At 42.1% G+C, this 14214-nt stretch overlaps 1 protein-coding gene across 4 annotated transcripts in view; it reads right to left on the bottom strand.

The window, feature by feature from the left end:
• Window positions 1-2964: 2964 nt before the first annotated feature.
• SLC16A14 (solute carrier family 16 member 14) overlaps window positions 2965-14214 on the bottom strand; it is a 30456-nt gene continuing 19206 nt past the window's right edge. For 2 of the 4 annotated variants that reach the window (XM_032857436.1, XM_032857437.1), the window contains exons 4-7: window positions 12697-13671; window positions 5914-5948; window positions 5403-5467; window positions 2965-3306 (exon numbers count right to left, since the gene is read on the bottom strand). In XM_032857436.1, coding sequence (XP_032713327.1) covers window positions 3231-3306; window positions 5403-5467; window positions 5914-5948; window positions 12697-13671 — 1151 coding nt within the window. In that variant the 3' untranslated portion in view covers window positions 2965-3230. Of the gene's footprint in view, window positions 3307-4958; window positions 5468-5913; window positions 5949-12696; window positions 13672-14214 lie in introns of those variants that run through there. The other 2 variants (XM_032857439.1, XM_032857438.1) reach the window with 2 other exon arrangements.

The raw sequence follows: 14214 nt of genomic DNA on the forward strand, positions 1-14214 counted from the left end.
TACTTTGTTGGCTTATTTTACAATATAACTTAAAAATATCCTTCTAGATGGTTTATACATTTTAAACTTAATATAAAAATCACGATTTTAGAATTTAATAGTCTTTTATTCTAAAACTTAAAAATTTACTTATGTTTTTATTATATTAAGGATGGACGATTTGCTTTAAAAAAGCACATTAGAGAGTTTGCTTTCCTAGCCCACAGCTGCACTGTCTAAACCTAAAGATGCTGAAAAAGAGGAAACTGAAATCTGCTTAAGAAAAAAAAAAAAGCAGGAACATGAAAGAAAATCTTTCCCAAGATTTATCTCTTCCTCAGCTTTAGGATGTTAAAATCCTACCTTTCTGGTGCCTCTTAAGTTGTGGCACCATTTTGAGAATAATAATGTAGAGTTTAAAGAAAAGGGAACTGAGTATTTTAAATGTAGATGTGATGAGTTCATTAAAAGCCCCAAATTGATCATTACAGCCTTTCAAGCGAGAAATGCAAAAGCCATTGAAGTACAGCTCAGGGAAGTGACTGCACCCAACTGGCGGGAGACAGACACAGGAGCCCGTTTGGCTGACGCTGCTGAATGCCTGCTGGATGGAGAGTCAGCAAAACGAATCACAGCAGCACCACTTTCTAATGATACAGTAGCTTGTCATATTAAAGATTTAGCTGCAAACATGAAGGCTGAGTTAGTGTCTTCTCTGCAGTATTGTACTTTTGTCTCACACACGGACAAGTCAATAGAAGTGGCTAGACTCGCCGTCTTGCTTGTGCTCATCTGATATCAGCACCAGCTAATCTAAGAAATTCTTCTTTTTTAAAAAAAGATTTTTTTATTCATTTGAGAGAGAGAGAGAGAGAGAGAGAGAGTACACAGGCAGGGGGAGGGAGAAGGAGAAGCAGACTCTCCACTGAGCAGTGAGTACAATGCGGGGCTCAATCCCAAGATCCTAAGATCATGACCTGAGCGAAGGCAGATGCTTAACCAGCTGAGCCACCCAGGCGCCCTCCCTTGCCCCTCTGCTGCCCTACACCCCTGCACCGATCTTTTATGTGAATGCTTGGGGATAAACTGAAATGGCGCTGAAACATTCACAGCATTGAACTATTTTATTCACTCTCATGGTTGATCCTGGAGCAACTGTGTGGATGCCTGCACGGATGGTGCAGAAGGATGGTGGGGGCGTCAAAGCACCTTAGCACAGGTCAAAGAAGGAACACCAAAATGTCCCGGAAGCCATTGTATTTTTCACGGCCATGCGCTTGCAGTCAAATAATGGCCAGACTCACTTATCTTTGATGAAATCTTAAACATGATCACCTTTTCTTTATTAAGCCTTTCTTCGTGAGTCCACATCTTTTTAATATTCTGTGTGACAAAATGGGAAGTGGGCACAAAGCATAGTTGCTGCAAATCAAAGTCCAGGGTTGTCTTGGGGCAAAGAACTTCCATAACCAAGTGAAGTTCACTTGTGCCTTTTGCATGAAAAGCCGTGTTTATATTTGGCAGACACATTATTGAAAATGAGGCTGTCACTTCAAGGAAAATAACTGCAGTATTTGTTGCCAATGATAATATTTAAGCTTTCCAAAGGAAATCAGAATTTTGGGTAATTTATATCAACCTCCATGAGCTTGTCCACTTGCCAACTGATATAGCATTTACATACCATGAAGTTCACCCTTTTAGAGCATATAATTCGGTGGTTTTTATAGATTCACAAAATTATGCAACAAGTATCTAGTTCCAGGACATTTTCATCAGTCCAAAAGGATACCCCATTGGCAATGGCCACTAGCAGTCACTCTTCATTCCCCCTCTCCTCCCAGCCTCTGGCAACCACCAATATGCTTTGTCTTTATACATTTGTCTATTCCGGATGTTTCGTAGAAATGGAATCACACAAAGATCACATGATTTTTAACCACACTGTATGAAATATAAAAACATCTGGAAGATCTATAAGACTCAGTAGACCAATATTCTCCTAATGACTAAAGTGCTGTTACCAAATTATAATTGGGCGAAAGATCCATCCAAAGTGCAAGACAGATCAATGGCCTCTAAGTGAAGACTGTTCAAAGAGTTCACTGATACTATGTCATATTCCACATTGCAACAGACCTTTAAGAAATACAAGTGTGTTGAGTTTTGGCATGGTATAAAATAAAAAAAACCTACAACTCTCTGAAAAGACTATTAAAATACTCCTCCCCTTTCCAACTACATATTGGTATAAGGCTGAACTTTTTTTCTTGCATGTCAATCAAAACCACATATCACAGCACATTGAATGCAGAAGTGAAGATGAGAATCCAGCTCTCTTCTATGAAGTCAGATATTAAAGAAATTCACAAAAATGTAAAATAATGCCACTATTCATTTTTTAAAGATTTTATTTATTTATGGTTGAGAGAGACAGAGAGCACACAAGCTGGGGGACAGGGCAGAGGAAGAAGCAGACTCCCTGCTGAGCAGGGAGCCAGACATGGGACCCGACCCCAGGACCCTGAGATCATGACCTGAGCCAATGGCAGATGTTTAACTGACTAAGCCACCCAGGCGCCCTAGATGGGTCTTTAAAAAAAAAAAAAATAGTTGCATAAGTACCATATTTTATTTTATAGTTCCCCATTGATGGACATTTAACTTGTTTCTAGTTTTTTTAAATAACAAACAACAAATCTAAGAATCTTTGTTCATTTGTCTCTGTTCATATGTAGGGAAAAATTTTAGAAATGCAATTGCTGGATTAAAAAGTGTGTACATTTCAAATTTAATTGCTGAACTTAGCACTTCTAACAACCACCCTATGGGATCCTCTCCAGGTGGTTCTATGACCACATTTAGAGAAAAACTGTTCCAGCGGAAAGAACCACACAGATAAACATCAGTTATGTCTTAGGACTTTCCCCACTTAAAGCCAAGAAAATAGAGATTTTACACAAAAACACACTGACCATCTTTAAAGAGGACAAAATTTATTTCATTGTATGTAAATAAAAATGACTTAGATATGCGAGGGGAACACGATAAAGCACACGGGATAAATATACAATTAACCCTTAATAATATCGTCAAAGAACTGTAAAGAATAACATAGTTTAAACAGGAAGTATGCATATATTTGCTGTAATTCCTCAGAGCATTCTCTTTTATTCTGTTGTCAACATGAATACTGCAAGCAAGTTTTACTGTTTTTTGTAAAATAGGATCTTCTGATTCGGTAGAAATCACTATTCCATCAATGCAGAGTCAACGAACACCTGTATAAATTGCAGATCTAACTTCGGTATAACGAAAGCCAGGGAACTAGAAAAAAAAATTCCTGTTTAAGATGCACAGCCAGCAGCGTGAACATCAGAATGCATTGACTAGAGCACCATTGAAAATACTTCGTTTGGTGTTGTCTGAAAATGAAAGTCATGGAAGTCATGTAGTCAGTTTTAAAACACACATGTTTTCTCGGTCTCATTATCTGAGTTTACAGTAAATATATATAGAAAGACAGCATTGTTGCAGGATTTAAGAGTACCTTTATCAAAATAGACAGCTGGATTCTTAAACAGCAGCCAAAGCTGTAATGATAACAAATAGGTCATTGTGTTGAACCAAACAGAGGATGACATGCAATTTATTACCTATAACAATTTACAGGCGGTTCTCGAGTTATTAGAGGTAATATTGAGTGTGTACACTAATCATGCTTTTGTTTCTCTTTTCCATTAGCTGCCTTTTATTATTATTGGGATTTTCATGGTCCCTTTGATTATACAAACCTTTCCCACTAGACATGAGATCAGGAAATAATGGAGATGGAAGAAAAAGGAAGCTTGTCCCTGTAATTCCTTGTTAACAGCTCTAAAGCGTTCGGTGGAGGTTAAGTCTGAAACTGCTGGCTAAAACAAAGCTTGGGGTAACACTCTGTGATTCCAATTGTTAGGACTATTCTTGTCTCTAATTACCAAGGGTAATTGAGAATGGTCTGTGCTCACTTCAGATAAATTTGACCCAAGATGTTGGCAATGATATGAAAGGATCTGTGTGTATGTGATGCGCAAATTGTGAGTAGAAATTGAAATAGTTCTAAAATGTGTGTAAACAAGTAAGGCAGCCAGGAATTTCCAAATGATTCTGGGGAAGAACATTCTGCAGGCTGAAAACTGTTTGGCTTAGAAAAATAGAGATCTCAGATAAAGGAAGAACATCATCTGATGTCACAGATTACAGTTATGTTGTGTATGAAATGAGTCAAGAGACCAATTTCCAAAACCGTATTGAGCTCAGGTAAATGTATGGTCTATATGACAAGAGGCCTTGGAGAAGTGCTGTCAGTTACCACCTACTCCAACGTTAGGTGCACAGAGGTCTAGACCAAGGGCATTCCATTTCTGACCCTCACGACTTGATAGTCTCACATTTTGGATCAGTAACACACTTCAGATGATTTAACTGCCAATACACAACCAGCAGTTTCATCTCTGTTTTACTATGCAGGAGAAACTCAGAAAAAATTGTATAACCCCCGATTATGCTCATAAACGAAGAGGTTAATGATACAAATGAAAGTGCTTGAATCCTAGCCCTTGATTCAATGTTTGTGTGAAAAAATATGACTTTTTGCTAAGGAAATTATTATTATTTATCTAGATTTTGAATTAAGATTCAGTTTATAACTAATTAGTACTAAACTAGGATTGAGGACAGATGCTTTTCTTAGAGGAGGGTTGAAAAACTATACTCACTAGCTGCAGAATTCTTTCATAAAAATATAAACTATGTTTTTTTCATTGTACTAAATGTATCACCTGTGAAATTAGAGCCTGCCTTTGCTTTTCCCTAGTAGATCAACAGCTCCCTGTAATAAGCCTGAAGGCTAATCAAATTCTTGTGCTTGAAACCCATTTACCTGTAAGCTTTCCAGAAGCATTTAGAGAATTTATTTTCACTGTACAAAGAGTAGATGAGTTGACAAGACTTTATTCCTTGTCTTTGTTTCAGAAGCTGTTTCTAAAAACCTTAGTCCCAGTGGATGATGAGACAGAATAGATTTTGTAAGGGCTTTTCTACCAATTATTTAACAGGCCGTCCTGAAGGACGTTGTCATCTTTAAAATGTATGTCGTCTTTCATCCCTTCCGACATTGTTTCTCCCCAAACGGAAAGGCAGTGCTGCTTTCAAATGAAGTCCATGTCATTTACAAACGACAGTGCCGGCTACCAGACAAAGCGTTTCCCAACGATGTCATGGGCTCCTCACAGCAACCATGTGAGGTAGGCATGGGTCCCCCAAAGAAATCTTACAGGAAACAGAACATGACGCTACACATGTGCACCATCCATGTATTTTTTTCTGGATTGTTCTATCATTTGAATACACGGCTGAACAAGTAAAAAGAGTATCCCTACCATGTAAAGTAGACCACAAATATAGAAGGAAAAATCATATTTTTCTGTGATGTCATAGATCCAGCCTGCAAAACAAAAAGGAATATATTCAGTGTAACATAGTTGGTAAGAGTCAAGAACACAATTATTGCAACTGTAAATATTTCTATAGGAATTTATTTCTATGTCATGTCATCCCCCAAATATGTCAGTTTGCCATTTTTTAAGCCCAGGCTATATAAGCCAGAGTCTCGCAGTGCCTGAGAATGGCAGGCATTTATCTCCCAAGATGCTAGGGTACCTTACAAAGTGCTTAAGGTAGGGAAACAGGAGCTGGCCGACCCTTGGGAGGATCTGGTTGGCAGACTTCAGATTCTCTCAGGCTGGCACAAAGCCAGCAGGGAAAAGTGAACCTAATGATTTTCTTTTTTCACAAATGTAACCACAGATCTTTTCTAAAACCTTCAAAACTCATCTGAAGAAGTTTCTAGGGTATATCAAAAGAAGCTGAGTGGAAGACATTTGAAAATACATTCCCTGTGGAATACTTGAGAGTAAACATCAGTTCTAGAAAGAATAAAATTTTCCATGTTTTACAAAATTCACATTGACAGCTATGAAACTTTAATATTTCTATATACAAAGAACTTTACACTGTCAAGGGTAGAGCTTTCAGTGCTGACTGAATGATCAGTTTTTAATACTATAATCTAAAACTTTCATATAATAATCTTACTAGGCACTCTGGAAAAAACGATTATATTTCATGGGTTCTAAGATATCATGAACTGCATGATGCATCATTATCTTCTGTGGCAATAAGAAAGAGATGTCCTTGTCAATGAAAATATGACTCCATGTTTTCCCGGGACTTTGTAAAATGCATTCCAGTTTCAGAGATGTTAAAATGTGAAAGAAAAGCCTCAGAAACTATGAAATGTGATTAGGTTTCAGCGATTAAATCAAAGAATCAGTCACAGCTCAGGGTCCCCATGCAGCCAAACCATGTGAACTGAGAGGATTAAGCTATGCACAGGAATTTCATTTACAGTAAAAACGTAAATTTTGAACATTCACTTTTGTTCATATCAACAAGTATATTCATTAGCAAAGATACAAGGAAAATAGGAAGGATTTAAGGACCAAACGTCGCATTCCATGACCACTTTTCAAATAACGTCTTTTAAAAAATATCCAACTGGCAAACGAACGCATAAATGCAACTCAACCTTCCCCCAGCAGCAAATCGCTACAGGAAAGCCATTGCTTTTTGCTCTGACTTCCTAGCAATTGTGTGTCATCTTTGTTTATTGTGTCTTGTGCATAATTAATGCACCAGGGTGAGTCAAAGTAGTCATAAAGAAAACACTGGACAGCCTGAAACATTTATATATTGTAACCACTCAAATCTGTAGACTCCAGATCTCCTTTAAAAGTTAACCAACTTTTCTGAGTGTGTTGTTTGATACACACAAACGAAGAAAACACCGGACTCCTGAGATGTAACTTTAGTAAAAGTCTCTATCAGTTTTTCCCACTCTCCAATTTGAGACAAGAACAAGGGAGATGAGCCATCTAATCCAAAAAGCAAAGACCCTGGCTTCAGAACTGAATGGGAAAGGCGCTGCGACACTGACATCTGAACAGGAACACACCTAGCTTGGGTCAGAGGCACCATGTGACCATTGCGCTCTGCTGTGAATTACCAAGACGAGGCTGTCCGTGTGGAGATAATGCAGCAAGGTCGTGTCTACAAGCAGAGTGTGGGGCGGGATTATCTAGAAGCTACCATTAAAAACAATCAGTAAATACAAATGAGGTTCTCATACTCCACTCATCCCCTATGAAAGCCAATCTTGTCACTGCAACAGTTAAAACTGTTTTTTTTTTTTTTTAAGATTTTATTTATTTCAGAGAGAGAGCCAAGCGAGAGGGAGAGACCACAGGAGTAGGGATGGAGGACAGAGGGAGAGGGAGAAGCAGACTCCCTGCTTAGCTTGATCCCAGAACCCTGGGATCATGACCTGAGCCAAACGCAGACACTTAACTGGCTGAGCCACCCAGGTGCCCGGAATCTGTGCTTTTCTTATGATCGAGTGACAGAATAAACGATCCTATAAATCACAAACACTGACAGCTGGAATGAGCAGAACTATCCTTGCTGCTGAACACGGATCCCAGAAATAGGACAAAGTCTTACCTGATTGGAAAATTAATTTGTACTTAGTTCAGTGTTTATTGACTTTTTTGAAGTGGTTGAATATAAGCTCTGGGGGTCTGTGAAGTGGCCCTTACCTCTTTCCCCTGAAGCCCCCAGCTTAACCATGAGCACAAGTCGCAAGATTTTAGAGTTTCAAACACGTTTTCTCTTGGCTCCTTGTCTGTACATACACAGTTCCCCCTTATGTAAAAACACCATCACTCTTAGCACAACCTAACATGCCCTTCCCTCCACTCCATCTTCCCTCTTGTCTCTGCAGACTTTGGAACACCCTAAGTATATTATACTTTGTTACAGCTGTTAACTGAGTTCATTATATTTTAAAATATTTTCTTTCCTCTAAATGTATAAATGTTTGGAAAAGGGTGTCTTAGTAACTCATGTGTCCTTTTTTCAAAAAATGCCCCAACTTGACCAAACAATTTCATAGTAAAGGATGTGTGTGGGGGGGAGTAATCCTAAATTTTATGTTAAATTAACACCATAGGTTTCTCTAGTCTACCTTTCAGATTTATTTATTTATTTATTTATTTATTTATTTATTTTTAAAGATTTTATTTATTTATTTGACAGACAGAGATCACAAGTAGGCAGAGAAGCAGGCAGAGAGAGAGGAAGGGAAGCAGGCTCCCTGCTGAGCAGAGAGCCCGATGCAGGGTTCAATCCCAGGACCCTGGGATCATGACCTGAGCCAAAGGCAGAGGCTTTAACCCACTGAGCTACCCAGGCGTCCCTCAGATTTATTTTTAAAAGACTCTGGATCCTGCCCTTTTTCTTTGGTGCCCATTTTAACATTTCTGCCAGTTTGAATTGATTCCATTCCTGGGTCAGAGGTAAAGCGGGTCAGGAGAGACAGGACTTCACTCCGTGCTTTGATCCTCAGCACGCATGGATATAAGTCTTCAGAGAAACGATGTTTCTGACAAGCTGCCCACCTCATTCATCCTTCACCACTTCTCCCTACAGATCTGATTTTGGCTCCTTGGTTCAGAGCCTGGCATCCTTGGCAAGCCCGATCCAACCATCAATTTAAATCAACAGCTTCCAAGAAAAATCTGGTTCCCTATTACATTGCATTTACTTTTCCTTTGAGTCTGTCAAATGAGGAATGATGGCTGTTTTTCTTATTTATTAAATAGGTCTTCCCAGCCTTTGATGGAAAACACTGCAAATTTTTGCTAGGCTGTTACATTTTAGGCAAAGAGAGGAGGTATGGGCAGATTCTTAGTCAAATCCGGTGGCCACGTTTTGCTATATTTTACACTGGAAACATCTAGAAAAGTAGGCACTATTATTACATCTTTACAGGAGAGGAACTGAATGCCCAACAATATTATAAATGAATTAGATCAAGAAGTTCATGTTGCTAAATGACACAGCTGCAATGTCTGTTTCACTATCTGATTGTATATTCTTCGCCTAAATGGAACTCTGTGATTGTCTAACACGCTGGTAAATGGTGCCAGATTTCTTAATGCCAGTAGAAGCCACTTTGAAAAATGGAAAACACATTCATTTCTGAACCCATTAGAAAAGAAAAAGGTAATGTGAACAATAATTTTCCCTGTAGCAAACACTGCAAGTAATAATTCCTAGCCCATTTTGAATTTCTAGCAAGAATGTGATGTGGTAATTTGGTCTCTCGTACTGTAAGTCACTTCTGAACTATAAGGCGTAAAAGGCGGGCCTCGTCTCATGGCAACATTGGCTCCTTGGTCTGGAAAGTCAATGAATTAAATGCAACGCAGTCAGGCAATGATGCTCTTGAGCATTCTTCTAGCTCATGACTTCAGTGCAAGGAGGAGAAAGACACAAAGGAGAGTCCTCTGAGGTTGCTGGCTTAAAGACACATAACACAACACTGATCTTCAAGTCCTCATGGCAGCCTCTGACACTCATTCATAGACGGTTCCTCACCATTAATACAATGGTTTCTACCCTCCACGGTGGATGACATTCAGCTCCAGATCCACTTCTAGGGAGGAACACTAAGCAGGCAGGGGTAACGCCTGATGACGGGGGATTTGGCGATAACTCCCTGCTTCTTATTCTTTTTTTTTTTTTTTAAAGATTTTATTTATTTGACAGAGAGAGATCGCAAGTAGGCAGAGAGGCATGCAGAGATGGGGGAAGCAGGCTCGCTGCTGAGCAGGGAGGCCGATGCGGGGCTCTATCCCAGGACCCTGGGATCATGACCTGAGCTGAAGGCAGAGGATTTAACCCACTGAGCCACCCAGGCGCCCCCCTGCTTCTTATTCTAATTCCCTTCTTTTCCACTCCAAAAAGTGCACTGAAATGCTATTCAGTGAGAAGGACGTGACATGGGAATGAGATAAGGAAGCCATACTGGCCAACTTTGGTACTTTAATGAACATGTATCTTGAATTGCTTAAGCCGCACCTCACAGCTGTGTTGTGATGTTGCTACTGAAATCTGGTAGATCAGTGTAAAAATAACCCCAGACGTACCGTTAGAAGCAGAAAGTACGCCTGGATCATGAAAAGAACCATCGGTGACAGATTCCATTCCCACAGACAATATAGCTTAAGAAGAGAGTAGATGAGCCACTGGTAATGTCTGCATCCCCTTAATGGATATTTCAGTTTAACATCTCTGGAAGGTACCATTGGTTGCCTGACCAACCCCCAATCTCCATTCTTTTCTCTTTTCTTCCCTTTAGTACAGAGGCTAGGAAGCTAAATGCAGTTCCCCTTGAAGCTTGGACTAGCTGTGTGATGCAGTTCTAGCCAATCAGATGAAAATGGAAGTCGGCTGCAACTGAGCCTTTCTTCCCATTCTCCTCTTTGGTATAAATTAAGATGTAGGGGCTGGAGCTTTAGCAGCCATTGTGTGGCCATGAGGCAACTAGCATGAGGAAAAGGCCAGGAAGGTCTTGGAGACACTGTCCCAATACCATCCAGTATCTCTGAATATAGATCTCAGATTATGTGACACAATTAAATCTCTGTTTAAGCTACCATTGGTGGGGTGTTGTCCTATAGCCAAATGTATCCCTGAGAGAAAATTCTACACGCAATCACTGAACAAGTTCTGACCTTACAGCTGCCAATATAGTTTGCTGCACAGCTATAGTTATTCACTCTCATCTAGAAATTCTGAGCCTACGTCTCTGTGCACAGGGAGAGAACAGGAGCAGCTTAGCCCAGGAGGGGCCCCCATAGGCGGCCACTGGATTTCCTAAAATGCACCTTGGTTCTTAAGCCTTTAGTCAACCAGCTGTCAAACTGTCAGCTGTATAGACAAAAAACCATGATGTCTTGAACATCAAATTCTGCGGGGCACTTCAAAGTAAATGTGTTGAAACAAGCCTTCTGCCAGTGGGGTCTTCGGATGGGAGATGACTCTATGATCCCTCGAGAGACCGGAAAGGAAGGGGCGGGGAAGGCTTTGTCCTGCACCCATGGGGTTCCCTGGAAGAGATATTCCTGCAAAGGATATGAGAATGAAGGGCCAGGAGGGGCCAGATGGGCAGGGAGTATGGGCATTTGAACATGTCAGGCTCTGCCGAGTCAGCTTACAACACTGCACAAAACCTCCAGCAGCCTCCATAAACTCTTTATCAATGAAAGAAGGAGGCGGAGAATCAAAACGGCCACTGGTCCTGGCTGGGCAGCCTGGAGGGACACCTTGGGACAGCACTTTTGCATGGCTCCAGCCCCAGCCACACTATGTGAACTCCTGCCTCCAATCTTTGACAGAGGGGGGGACCTTGTCACCTTTGCTCAGTACCTGGCCTCTTGGGGATTAAGCCTACCTGCTGATCCTGTGTTCTTTCCACAAACCCCAGGTTCAGAGATGTCCTAGCTGCTGCAGGACCCCTGGGTGCTTGGGATTGCTGGTACGCCCATTGCAAGAATCAGGTTCTCCACCGAACTGAGGTGAACACTTCTGAGAGAGCTTGTCCCGGCTGTGGTCACCTGGCAGGCTCTGGGCCTTTGGTGGGCAGAATGCCCCAACACTCCCAAGCTGCTCATGTCTTAATCCCCGAAACCTGTGAAGGTTACGTTAGGTGGCCAAAGAGACTCTGCAGATATGATGTGATGGGGGTTATCACGGTTGTCCTGCAGACCCAGTGTAACCCGGGCGTCTTTATCAATGAAAGAAGGAGGCAGAGAATCAAAATCAGAGAGAGGTCTGTGACCACTGCTGCATCACCGGCTTAGAAGAGGCTGGAAGAACCTAGGAACCCCAGATGCAGGCAGTCTCTAGAAGCTGAAAAGGAAAAAAAAAAAAAAAGAAAGAAAGAAAGAAAGGAAGGAAGGAAGGAAGAAAGAAAGGAAAGAAAGAAAGAAAGGAAAGAAATCCTTCATAGAGCCTCCAGAAAGAACGCAGTTCTGTGGACACCTTGATTTTAGCTCATTGTGATCTAGCTTAGCCTCCTAACCCCTAGAACTATAAGATTATAAATGTGTATTGTTTTAAGCCGCTAAGTTTGTGGCAATGATGATAGCAGAGGCAAGAAACTCCTATGGGGCTAGATCCAGCTCATAGATGTGTTGTGTGGGACCCACACACAGTGTTTTAAAGATCTGGAACTGTCATGGTTCTCATGGTGAGCAATTCATTATGCACATGATTGTTGAACCCCTATGTTGTACACCTGAAACTAATGTAATGTATGTCAACTATATAAATTAAATTAAATTTAAAAAATCTGGAAATGGTCACGGAAGAGCCCAGAGTTCCTAGTTTTTCTTGGTGGGGGGGAGCTAACAATAGAGGATTTGGTAATAATTTTCCGTGTTTCTTAGTGACAGAAATCAGCTAGAGTTGGGTAGAAGCTGCCTCTTCCCGACTGGGGCAGGGGTTCTGCACCATTCCACTGTCCACTTTACCAGCCTGGCCAACTTCCCTTGGAGATAGAGACCAAACGTTCCTGTACATTCTGCTTGAAAGAATGACCATTACCTTGCTAACATTTACAAATGAGAAGTTGGGGGACTGGAATGGGAACAAAAAGGAGCATATACACAAATGGGAACTTCTTATTTATCTTGGACTTCAAAATACGAATGAGAACGCAACCTCGCTCTCCACGGGTACTCTAAGCTCTTAAAACCTTGTGTGGTTTACCTGCGAAAGGTGGTCCCAGCAGCGCCGAGATGCCATTGGCACAGATGATGATGCCGTAGGCGTTCGCCAGGTGCTCAATCCCCACCAAGTCTTCAGTCACTACCGGCATGAGGGAAAAATAACCGCTGGAAAAGCCTATCAGCGCGCAGATGACGGCCAGGCCAGCGTACGTGTGCATCAGGGGCAGAATAAAAATACTGAGCACAAGGGTGAAGTTGGCCATCAGGAAGACATTCCAAACACTGATGCAAGGTAAGTCGGCTACAATGCCCAGGATCACTTTTGCAAAGATATGCACTATTGCTATAATTGAAGTCAGAGGGAAAACATCATTTTGCTCCGATAAATTATACAAATTGACGATTTCCGGGAGGTGGATGAAAGGGATGACGAAGCTGCTGTAGGCAAACAGAGCCCAGAAAATAAAGGCGACGAACATTCGATTGGTAAAGAGCGAGGCCGCCCCAAAGTAGCCGGAGTACCAGTCCCGGAAGCCCTTCCGGACTCTCACGGTCAGCTGGCTGGCGGTCTTCAGAACCCCGAAGGCGCAGGTGGTCTGTCTGTGCCCCGCCTTCTCCTGGCTCGCCCGGGCCGGGGCGTCAGCGCTGGTCTCCTCGTTCCCGGGCCCGCCACCCTTCTCTCCCGCTCCGCCCAGCGGCCCACTGGACCTAGATCCAGGGGAGTGAGCCAGCACGACCCGCGGATCTTTCCCTCCCGGGTCATTCGGGTCTTTCCCCGGAGAGAGGGGCCTCATGAGCGCCCCGCAGACACACAAGTTTAAGGACACGGCGCCTTGGATGAACATGGCATTGCGCCATCCGTACTCCGCGCACAGGTACTTGAGCAAAACCGTCATGAGGAAGGTGCCGAACCCCGTCCCCGTGGTGCTGAGGCCCTGGGCGAGGGCGCGTCTCTTCTGGAAGTACCTCCCCACCATGACCACCGCCGGCAGGTAGGCCATCCCGCTTCCAAAGCCTGCGCGGTTTGGATTGGAAGAAAAAGCAAACAGCACAACATTAAATGGCCATATCCGGCATTTGCAGCATGTGGAGGTCATCTGCCATTTATTACATTCGTCCCTATGCTTGCTTGCTTGCTTGCTTTCTTTCTTTCTTTTAATTACACAGAGAAATAATATTGGTAAAAAAGCAGCCTTGTGGGTAAGCACAGTTAGGGTCATTCACGGAAGCTTCCAGCCCATCATCTCCCTCCAGCATGGGCTCCTCCAATAATAAAATAAGCCAGCATCCTCACATCAGAATATCAGAATGAATGAACAGATGAGAAGGTAGATGAATGGAAGAATGAACGGATGTTGGGACCCTGCTGTCCGTGCTAATTGCCTTAACTGCCCAGGAAAGTATTTTTGTACCAGCGGATGGAGAGGAATTCCGGACAATTTGCAGAAGCCTCAGGAATGGGTTCATTTGTTCACAAATTAATAGGAAGAATAAAAGTAAGGTACCTATAAATATACCCAGTGACTGGATGTCAGAACCACCTAATGCTAATTGGCAG

Source organism: Lontra canadensis, unplaced genomic scaffold (genome assembly GCF_010015895.1).
Source record: "Lontra canadensis isolate GAN:19392208 unplaced genomic scaffold, GSC_riverotter_1.0 scaffold13, whole genome shotgun sequence".
Taxonomy (NCBI): Eukaryota; Metazoa; Chordata; class Mammalia; order Carnivora; family Mustelidae; genus Lontra; species Lontra canadensis.